This window comes from Poecilia reticulata, linkage group LG13 (genome assembly GCF_000633615.1).
Source record: "Poecilia reticulata strain Guanapo linkage group LG13, Guppy_female_1.0+MT, whole genome shotgun sequence".
NCBI classification, from domain to species: Eukaryota; Metazoa; Chordata; class Actinopteri; order Cyprinodontiformes; family Poeciliidae; genus Poecilia; species Poecilia reticulata.
Genome location: NC_024343.1, coordinates 11,442,811 through 11,453,858, shown reverse-complemented (window position 1 = coordinate 11,453,858; position 11,048 = coordinate 11,442,811). Strand labels below are relative to the sequence as shown.

General features: G+C 38.3%; 2 protein-coding genes across 6 annotated transcripts in view; one reads left to right on the top strand and one right to left on the bottom strand.

The window, feature by feature from the left end:
• The window catches only part of sphkap (SPHK1 interactor, AKAP domain containing), a 119,823-nt gene extending 118,164 nt beyond the window's left edge, over positions 1–1,659 (top strand). For all 4 annotated transcript variants that reach the window (XM_008425400.2, XM_008425398.2, XM_008425401.2 and 1 more), the window contains 2 exons: positions 307–479; positions 614–1,659. In XM_008425400.2, the coding sequence (XP_008423622.1) occupies positions 307–479; positions 614–769 (329 nt within the window). In that variant the 3' untranslated portion in view covers positions 770–1,659. The remainder of the gene's footprint in view (positions 1–306; positions 480–613) is intronic.
• A 2,253-nt stretch (positions 1,660–3,912) lies between these two features.
• Positions 3,913–11,048, bottom strand: part of daw1 (dynein assembly factor with WDR repeat domains 1) — a 7,983-nt gene continuing 847 nt past the window's right edge. Inside the window, exons 4-13 of one of the 2 annotated variants that reach the window (XR_535183.2) lie at positions 10,335–10,393; positions 9,602–9,724; positions 9,402–9,501; positions 8,407–8,514; positions 7,841–7,947; positions 7,620–7,722; positions 6,709–6,823; positions 6,516–6,592; positions 4,602–4,838; positions 3,913–4,485 (exon numbers count right to left, since the gene is read on the bottom strand). Coding sequence is in view for 1 of the 2 variants with exons in the window: in XM_008425396.2 (XP_008423618.1) it covers positions 4,451–4,485; positions 4,676–4,838; positions 6,516–6,592; positions 6,709–6,823; positions 7,620–7,722; positions 7,841–7,947; positions 8,407–8,514; positions 9,402–9,501; positions 9,602–9,724; positions 10,335–10,393 (990 nt within the window). In the remaining variant the exon portion in view is untranslated. The remainder of the gene's footprint in view (positions 4,486–4,601; positions 4,839–6,515; positions 6,593–6,708; positions 6,824–7,619; positions 7,723–7,840; positions 7,948–8,406; positions 8,515–9,401; positions 9,502–9,601; positions 9,725–10,334; positions 10,394–11,048) is intronic. The other variant, XM_008425396.2, reaches the window with a different exon arrangement.

Here is an 11,048-nt window from a genome sequence, read left to right as displayed (position 1 = left end):
ATATATATATATAAATGAACATGAATACTTAGTCAGATTTAGTAAAGAGCATGAATAAAAAAGAAATGACTTGAACCTTGATTTTATGTGAACTTATTTACTGACTCGGGTTTTAAGAATATCCAAAAGGAAAACTGAGCCGGATAAATGTATTGTTTGAAACTGATCATGCTGTAACAGCGGGAAAAGGTTTATTTCTAAAGGCAAATCAAATGTGGCCTCATAGTCCAGCGATGAACTGCTTAATGAGGCGTTAGGCAGGAATGACTCCTAATGCTCTCTGTCCCGTTCCTTTTTGTCCTTCAGAGAGCTCTTCAGGCGGCGGCAGCAACCTCAGGCAGCTTTTAGTGGTGAACTGTGACCTGGAGCAAGAATGTGAGGACTCTGAGCTCAGAGTGGCTCTGCAGTGGATCGCTGCCTCTGAGTTGGGCCTTCCTGCTCTCTACTTCAGGAAGTCAAAGGAGAAGAGGTTAACAAAGGTAGGAAATAGTAAAAAAAAAAAATAGCAGATGGTTTGTATTGCTTGACATGACTGTCGTTTAAAGCAGTTTCAGTAGAAGTGTATTTACATACACAAACAGATTCGGTGTTGATTTCTTTTCTGTTCCTTCAGTTTCAGAGGGTGGTCCACCTGATGGCCCAGAAGGCATGGCGGATTGCTGACTTGTTCAGCGCTGTGGTTCAGTTCTGTAAGCTACACAAGACCAAGGAAGAGGCAGACAGGTCTCTTCGGGCCAGCCTCTTTGACTGGCTTTTGGAAACCCTTTAGGACAAACTGACCTCATCTTACTGCAAACAGCAACACATCGTCTCTTGTCATAGTTGGTCTGCAATGAGTTTGTTACTGTTTGCCCCATTCTGTCTCATCTTCTTGTCCGTCATTGTAATCTGGAAACACCTTTTTTTTTTTCCTCCAGGACTGAGAAAGTCCAAATTGGTTTCGCCAGTTTACAGGTGGAATTTGACCAGCTTCCCTTTAACTCCAACATACTACGTTTACATTTTATCTCTCATGAAAGTTGCCTACACTTTTAAAGCCAACAATACCAGCTGAACATTTCTGACAGGAGTCAACTTTCAAGATTTTTTTTTATTTTTATTGTTGTTTTTTTAAAGTAAGCATGCTTTAACAACACCAAAAAATATATAAAGTAAAACAACAAAAAAATAAAATAAATCTGAAATCAATAGCTAGCTAAATCAGCACTCTAAGATGTTAGATCAAAATGGCTCAAATAATATCTCGTTTTTCTTTCTCCACTCTTACATGCATATCGTCACGTCTTTGTTTTGTTCTTTGGCCAATCTCTGTAGTGACTATGAAATCCATTCCTAAGTCAATATGTTGTTTATCCTCTTGTTACCTGAGATCTGTTTATTTTGGATAGTCGTGCTGTAAATACTGTAGATTTTGGAACTGTTGCACCTTGGAGTAGTGGACTGCTCTCTATAGCTTTTAATATGTCCAAAAGACAAAGTGAGGTTTGTAATGTTAAATTTGTATGTGGATTTGCTCGTCTATTTCTCTACTTAGTGGCAAAATAGTGTAACATCAGCATCAGGGGGTGAAGAGAAGCACACACAATTCAGCTGTAAACTCTGTCTCAGTGGAACTGAATGTATTTATCTTTTGACATCAATAAATGTCTGTGATGTGAAGAAACAAGCGTTTGGAAAATCATTTACACTTGGTGAAAGGACTACGAGAGTATCCGACCTTTACCTGCGGCCGATGCGACTTGACAAGTTGTCCGGCACACACTCGCTGCCACCGCTAGCAAGGCGAGTAAGCCATAAAAGGTCATTGCGAAACAAGCTGGCTGCTCGTAGTGCTGAATGCAGACATAGTACTGGAAGGTTGAGTGGAGGGAAAAACTAAGCCTAGCAGGTTTTTCTATATTATATTATTCTACATCATGCCTTTACAAATAATCTTTCTTGTGGATGCCCTGCTTATGTACTTGCAGCTGTAAATAAAAACACACTGTTACCCAAGGGTAAACTGCAGGAAACGGTCAGTTGTATTGCCATTTCAGCTCTGAGCCACACTCTGGTAATGGTTTTGCTCCTCCAGTCTCAATCTCAAGATCCTCACATTTTGGACATTCTCAAGAAATCGGGCCACTCAGTGCCTGACAGCTGGCATAAAGTTGTGTTTCTATAATGTGCTGCGTTTGGTTTCTCTACATATGGAGCTGTGGATCATAGCCAGAAATCTACATTTTAGGATTCTTTGCTAAAAGAGCATTGCTGCAGATGCAACTTTGAAATCCTAATCCATACTATCATATCCTTTTAGAAAGGAGTTTTCACTTGCATTTTTTTTTTTTTTTTTCTGTAGAGCTGTGAAATTCACCTGATATGCTGACTGGAGGATGTGGTGTGTAAGATGCAGCTCCCAGGTTATTTGCAGTTTTTCTAAGCAGCACACTGCCTGACCCAGGAAAGAACAGCAGTTGTCTTAAGTGCTTTTCACTTATGACAGACGTTCTCACTGCAGAGTGTTGAAACCACAGCTTGTAAAATAGGACCTTACCACCCTTCCTCAATTGATAGACAAGTACTGCTTTTCCAAGAGTTTTTAGCTTGACACTTGAATGTCCCAGACCAGCAAGCTGACAAAACCTCTGGAAGTTCTGGACAGTCGGGTAGTAAAGTAAAATCCCTCTGTAGTTTTGCTTAGTTTTAGTTCGACAACAAATATATGAGCTGTGTTGCTCATCCAAGTTTGATTTGCTAAATTTACCAGAGACAGATTAAGGATCAGCTGACATTTGCTTCTCCTGATAATCTTGGCAACTCACTTTTTCTTCTCCCCAAGTCAAGATTCAGGTCCTGAAGGATCAAGAGCAACCAAAGTCAGGTTTCAATTATCTAATGACAATAAGTAACATTCTCATATCAAAAGTATGTCATCTTGTTTTCCTATAAAATCACATCATTGTAGGATGTATTTAAATGATGATCCTTTGGGCTAATTTAACTCATAACCATTTCATACTTTATTTTGTTCAGGAGATTTAATTCGGTATGTTAAAGAACAGCTTTTTCCATAATTTGCAATATATAGCTGCACAATATGTTGCAAATTCAGCATTATGGCAGAGTTTCTGTAGATGACATGCACGGCGCAAAGAGCTGTGTGGACTACAACAAATGTTCGTTAATTATTAAAAAACCATGCAATAAAAGATTTTTGAAGGTAAACACACAGTCAGGAAATGAAATTGTTTTAAAAAAAAAAGTATTTTTGTTTTAATTTCAGCAGATGTTGTCCACAAGCAACTTGTTTGATAAAACATTTATCAAATAAGTTACTATTTTCCGGTAGCTAATTATCTGGGGTCTGTGTTTGTTATGAACTCAAAGTAGTAACATCTTTTAAATGCTTAATTATAACAAATGCTACTGACGTCACAGAATTCACTAATTTGGTCACATAGCACGTTTTGTGATGCTGCTACCGTTTTTGAAAAATAGTTTAGGTGTCGCCAGAAGTAAGTATAAGTTATAATACATGTAGACATTCATTTACGTTCTTGGAAAAGTGCTCGGAACAATTTGGCAGTTTTATGTCCATTTTCTGAGAGAATCACACTAAGAAGAATCATTTTCCAAGGTGTTGGAGGTAATAAGCTTATTTGTTAACAAATTGCCCCAAGTCACTTAATAGAGACTATTGCAATCCTACAATTAACACGCAGATTGTTGTGCGCCATCCATCGTCATTCATAGTCTGACAATCTGTGAATGACCCTGGTTAATAAATCAAACAGGACAATATGAATCATTTGTAACAGCCGTGCTCTGTGGCTTACTGTAGCCTTGAATGAAGATAGATGAACATGGAGGCTGCTGATAACTCCTTTTACCAGCAGGTACTGGCACGAAACATCACAGAGAACCTAAAGGTGTCCACAGATTACACATCATTAATCATTTATTAAAAATATCTCTAGTCAATAGCTCACATTCAGCCCTGCTGCAACAGTAAAAGATAGCCTCAAAAAGTCTCTGCTTTTGCGACTATCTTTGCCTTATTGGTACAGAAAACTTTCATACATAGAAAACTGCAGATGACTGTTTTTTAGTCTTTTTTTTCCCCACAAATCCCTTTTTAGCTTTATCATTGTCATGCATGACATGGTGGAATCTGTCAAGTATAAATCTGTGCAATTTGAACTTTATAAATACCTGTTGAAACTCAGATCGTTTACATGTGCTTTCATTTCATTTTCATTTTAATAGATGAATAACTCTCCTAAAAGCTTGTTTAATAATCTGAGACCAAATTTCAATAGTGACCTTTAAATACTATTTTGGAAACACCTAATTCAACTGATCTGCGTGTAAAGAAAACGATCATTTAAGCCTTTGATGTACAAAAAAGAAAAGGATTTAAAAAACATCTTTTTTCACTTTCTCGGGGGCGCGGGGGCCGAGGGAAGGGTCAGTACCAGATCCGACATGTGTTGTCTTTGCTGCCTGCAGGGAAGCACAAGCATAAACAGGTGGTCACACAGAAGGACACAGCTGGATGCTTTTCATCTAACATTTGCAATTAAGCAAATGTGACAGCTAGCACAGAGGATTTCATTCACCCCTCAAGGATTTTTGAAAGTGCACGTTTGTCACGCTGACATGCGACAGCGAGACGTCGCGTCTCTTCAGACACCTGTAATGATGGTGTCCCCCTCGTAGTTGAAGGTACAGGAGAAGATCTCGTCTGTGTGGCCCTCCAGGATTTGAAGGCAGGCTCCGGACTGAACGTCCCACAGCCGGGCTGTCTTGTCTGAGCTGGCCGTCAGGACCCTGCTGCCCTGGGGGCTGAAACAAATCTGCAAGGAGAGGCCGGCATCACTCAGATGTTTGTGTTTTCAACGTGAGCATCGATGAAGTCATCCGTGGTAATGCTTAGCAAAAGAAATTCTGATTAAAAAAAATCAACTGTGAAACAGCCCAGGATTTATTATTCCCTAAATTGTTTCATTTTCTAAGGGAGAGGTAAGAGGAATAGAAAATGAAATGAATTGGGCACCAGTAGGCTATTACCATAAAGAGAGGACAGAGAGAGACTGAAGACTGGACAATGAGAAGCTGGACGATCTGCTGATGTTCAGACCTTTGTTGCTTAAACTAAGCTTCATCATTTATGGTTGCATGCCTTTTGCTTCATGTGTAAGAAAAACAAAACATATGAAGGGATGAATCTTAAAAGAAAGGTTACAATTTACAGTTTTGCTATTTGTTTTTGCTCTATGTAGCTTTCAGATTCTCTTCTTTATACAAGTATTGTAGTCGTAGTCTTGATATGTGCCTCGGTTTAATGCTGCAGATCTAAAACTCTTTTCATGAGGTATTTTTAGATGCTCCCATTAAAGGCAGACTACAGTTACCAGGATGTGTTCAATTTCCTTCCCTATAGCTTTGGAGCAAGCTGCAGCGACTGTGAAAACCGAATTTCATAAAAGAGGACATTTTCCCATTAGGGGGTAATTTAGACTTTACTGAAAAGCAGGGACGAAGCTAATGGGGTGTCCAAGATAGGAAGGATTCCCCAGATAAGCAGCTTCACAATAAACACAGAAGATGTCACATTCACTGCAATTCAAATGGAAGCTCGCGTTTTAGTGATTAGCATCAGTTCCATTTCATTACAAGGCTGTCATTTCCTTTTTAAAGAAAATATAGTCGAGGTTAGCAAGGTGAATCGGCACATTGAGACTGGAATATGTTGAAGTGAGAAGAAAAAGCATGAAGGGTGAGACGCTGAAACAGAGTGAAACATGGTTAACATGCATGTAGGGGAGGGGGAGAAGCCTCCTGTTAGAAACAGATTAGTGTCATAATCCTCTGGAATCATCCTCCATGCTGCCTATTTTTTACTGCCTGTCTGTGTTGCAGTAAACACATCCAGAGGACTCCTCTGAGTAAGATCCAGAGGAAAATAAGCTCATGAATAACAAATGTTGAAAATCACTTGCCTTTAAGAACAGGCTAAACGCAGGGCCAGACAAATTGCAAATTATGCAAAAGCATGCATCGGCTTGACTTCACAAATCCGTGTAACACCAGGTTAGCAGTCTCTTTTTTTTTCTTCTTCATGCCAGGGTTTATGTGTCAAGGCACGCTGTAATGATTGTGCTTTAAGTGGAGCGACTGACGGCACAAGGTCAGACTGACAATCAGACCTCCTGAAGCCTCTGCTACTGTCTCTGCATTTCAGCATCACAATTTATCTTATTTTAGCAAGGTTACCAGAGTTCCCTCCACTTCCAAATTACGCAACGCTGTCAGGTGGTTTACTTAACTTTTGACGGCTGACATGTTTGTCACCTGGTTTCTTGACCTGATTTCTGAAATATGTACCTTCCCCTCACATTGCAGCATAAGCATACATTTATCCAAATTCTTCAGTATTCTGAAAATGTATCTGCAGAACAAGACCAAGTAACCCAAAACCCGATGTTGGCACAGACTGAAAACAGAAATTGGTCAACCAACCCCCAACATACCTTGGAGATTTCCCCGCCGTGGCCCTTCAGTGTCGCCAGACACTGATGTGTAGCTGCATTAAATATTTTTGCTGAACCTGACAAACACAGAGACAGGTTATGTTTGTTTGATGTAAAACCTCAAATAGTTCATTTGTGAAGGCGTCAAACAGACGTATGAGAGAGTTTTTTTAACGTGACGCTACGGCCTCACCATCAGCGGAAGCTGTAGCAATAAGCTGACCGCTTAAATCAAAACACACATCCAACACCTCCTTTGTATGTCCGACTAGGGTGGCCACACATTTCCCACTGACAGCGTCCCACAGCTACAAATAAATAAATAAAAAATACGCATCACTTTGATTCACATCAAGAGAACATTTCTCTTTAAAAAACGCAAATAATTCAAAACATGTAGAAAGACTAGGCCTACAAACAATAAAGAAAAGTTGTTTAAATGTAAGTAAGTTTGAATGCAATGATTTTCCAAATATTCATTCACCTTATTTAAATAAAAAGTAGTTTAAAGGCATCATGGAACATGCTAAGCTGCAAGTTTTATTAAATAATTTAATTGCTTGGAACCTTTAAACACTGCAGTGCTTATATACTGTACTACCATACAAAAATAGCATTTTGTATATTGACGTTATTCAAAACAAAGCAGGCATTACTTAAAGTTTATTAATAATAAATAAACTTCATTTATTATTATGCACCTGTTGTTATATTAATTATAATACATATTCAGGTGCATATAAAAATGTAACAGTTGTCAAATATAAGCTTGCTGACCGCTGTTGGCCGTTTACTCCAGCTTTATTTTAGCATTCAAGTTAAATAACGAGAGGATTGGATGATTTGTAAGAGGGACTCAGTCGGGCATGAATAATGGATTGGATTTGAATAATTTCTGCGTGAAATGGTTCAGAATTTACAGACAGAGAGGACATTTGACAAGGGTTATCTATACAAGTAGGGACATTCCTCACTGAAATATCAACGGTCTCTAAAAACAGCTAAACAAGATTTTCAGTAAATGTCAACATGTACTGCTTTCTTTATTCCAGATTGAAAAAGTGCTACAACAGTTGAAGAATCCAAAGTCCCACCAATTCCTACCTTACAGGTCTTGTCAGTGGAACCAGAGGCTATGAGAGAACAATCCCAGTTAAACTGAACGTTACTTATTTCTCCCATGTGACCGATCAAAGTGTGAACGCGTCTAAGACGAAGAGACAAAGACACAAAATTTAATTTATAAATGCAGAACGTGTATGCACAAACTAAGCGATGACTCATTAAAACTGGACGCACTCACAGCAGCAATAATAACATCTGACCTTTTGGAAGCAACATCCCATATAGCAACTGTGTAATCAAAGGAGCCAGTGACAAGATGATTGCCAACAGTGTTAAAGCACAAAGAGAGGACATCTACGGTGTGGCCCTGGAAGAAAGAAGAGAAAGAACATCACTCCCCGCTGACTCATTTCTGCTCTCTGTTACATTCTCGCTCTTTCTCAACATCTAACAGAAAGAGTTTGGCTCAGGAATTGATTTTTCTCATCATTAAAGATTTAGTTCACGTCATTTAGCTCTACACGATGTGAGGAATTAAAAAATATCTGAAAGACTTCCTCCTAACTTCGAGCCTGCACATCTCTGAATCAACACCATTAATTGCCCAAAAGGATTGTTTTGGTGATAGATTTTTTTTTGTGTGTGTGTGGTTACATTCCCCTTTAGGTAATTCACAGCTGTGCTGTGAAGTACAACTGCTGCCACCAAACACAAAAGAACAGCGCTTTTTAGGAAGTTTTACTAACGACTACTTTTGCAATATGTGCATCGCTTACGATACAGGAGAAATGCAAGATAAGCAAGCGGTACAGAACAGATAACTCACAGTCAGTGTGGCCACCTCCTCGCCACTTTCCACATCCCACAGCTTTGCGGTGGCATCCATGCTGCCTGTGGCCACCAGTGTACTCTGAGGGTTGAATGCCAGACACACCTACACAACAGATTCTTCCTTTCACACTTTGATATTTCACTTTCTGCAACAAAACTAAGAGACATGACCTGGATGTATTTGAAATATTAAAATTTGATGATAGATACAGATTTCCTTTGCTTTGAATCCTCAGTTTACCTTAGCCCTACTCAAATGGCAAACTCAATAAAGTGCATGAATTCTTAACATATAAAAGTGTTTATTGCATCATGCGATGGAGCAACTACGAATGCATGGTTATATTTTGTCTTTCATTCCATATTCCTCCATTAGTATTGCCACATATAGTACAAACCACATTTTCACTCTTGTTCATGTTATGACCATAAATTATGAGCATTTTCCTGGAATTTTATGTGAAACCGTTTCTTTTTAAAACCATTCATTTATTTTCTTCTCCTATGACGCACTGTGTTGTGTCTTTATATTACATAAAAACCCAAGAAAATATGTTGAAGATTGTGGTTGAAACCTAACAAATTCTGAAAATAAAGTGCATAAACACTTTTATGAGGCACTGTGTTATAAGGCACTTTTTAAATTTGTACTTCAAGATTTTTGGGGTTGTAATGAGAGTTGGAATTACAGTGAGTTGGAAGAAGGAAAAAAAGTATTTTAACAGAAATTTGAGGCGAAACTTTATCTTATTTGATGAGCTTGGATGATCTTCTTCCAAGAAAAATCATCTTCCATGGAAAGAAACATAACCACAAGTGGGTAATTGTCTTAGCTCTTTTTTGGGGGGCGGGGGGGCAAATTTTATTTTCTCTCCATGTTTTCTGCCAAAGATATGCATTATGCATCCAAATCGAATCATATTATTGATCCTTAACACAAACTGCTTAAAAACAGGCAGTAATTGACTGATTCAAGTTTAAAATACCTACTATTTCAGCCCGGTGTCCACAAAAAGTATGAAAACATTTGCCCGTCTCGGCACACCACAGTTTGCAGGTCTTGTCGAAAGAGCCTGTGGCAATCTTGTCTCTAGGTTTAATGAGGAGGAAAGACAGCGGGAAATGTACGTTTTGTTTTGAACGTTCAGCGGAGCAGCAAAATTCTCATATGTGATAAAACAGCTCGTTACCCATAGGGATTGTTGAACGCGATTGCATATACAACGTTCCTGTGACCCTCGAGTGTGTGCAGCTCTGCACCGGAGGCGGTGTCCCAAACTCTACATGTTCTGTCATAACTTCCAGTTATGAACCTACAGAGTTTGAGAGAAAAGAGTAATAACAACACAGTAAGTAACAGCATGAGGCTATGGGAGAGGGCAGAGGTTAGAGTTAGTGGGATCACTGAATTATAAGGTCATACTGCTGGCAAAGCTAACGCAAAGTCTGTTTTATCATAACAACAAAAACATTTAAAACCAACAGTTTTAAATAAGTGAAACTAAAATAAAACAAAAAGAAATAGCAGGGAAAAAATCTGGAAAATAGTTATTTGGAACAATGTGTTTTGTTCTGAAACATGTTATTAGGTTTTCCAGCAAGATCTTTTTTAACAAATCTAGTTTTTTAGAAAACTAGCTACAGCCATTGCATCTGCCCGGTACTTGTTTTTTCTTCTTCTTCTTTTCATTCTTAGCTTGAGAGTTCAGCTCTTTCAAAAGATTTCCACAGGGATTTAGCTCTCATATTGCTGATGGCCAATAATCAGTCTACCTTTTCCCCTTCAAAGATTCCTTTTGCTCTTTGTGAAGTAATTGAGATTCAAACRAGCAAGACTGTTTTGTTAACTCGATTTGTAGCTTTGTCATCATCATTTATTTGCTAAATGTAGCAGCGACAGCTGACTGCATTAAGACTTCTCACCTTGATCCAGATTTATCAAAGGCAATATTGGTCAGAGGCAGTATGTGTGCCTTCAGCTCCTGCAACATGAATAGATATAGATATGAATAGATAAAATATTAAAAGAAAACGTTCCAAGGCAATATTGGCTTAATTCATAATAATAAAGTTACCAATTCAACTCCATGTGTAAAATTAATCCATCTATGAAATGAGCAAGCATCTCTCTCCTGGCCTATGAGTGATGGATTAATATGTTCTTTTCTCATTAAAAAAAAGTTGGGAAACTCACTCAAGCAGCTGATAAAAAACACTATTAAGCTGTCTTAATGAACATACACAACAAGCACTGTTTACCCAACAAGGCTTAACAACCGAAACCACTAGTGCTCTCTAGTGACAATTTGGAGGTATGGCTACTGCTATAACAGCTGAACCTCATGCTTTTCCGACAAGTTCAGGATTGGGTCACCATAATAAAAAAAATAATTAGAGAATAGAAAGGCACCGAAGTAAGCAAAATTATCTAATTAGTCACATAAAATAATACTTAGAATGACTTTGTTAAGTCAACATATCTCCTTCGGCACTTTTCCCCCCCCACTTAAAAATAAAAATATAGATTCAAACACTTCCTTGAAAGAAAACCTGGGTAATGATGCTTTTGGAAAATGAGAAATTCTATTTTAATTTATTTGATTTAAACTTCACGTCAAAAAAAAAATTTTTTTAATA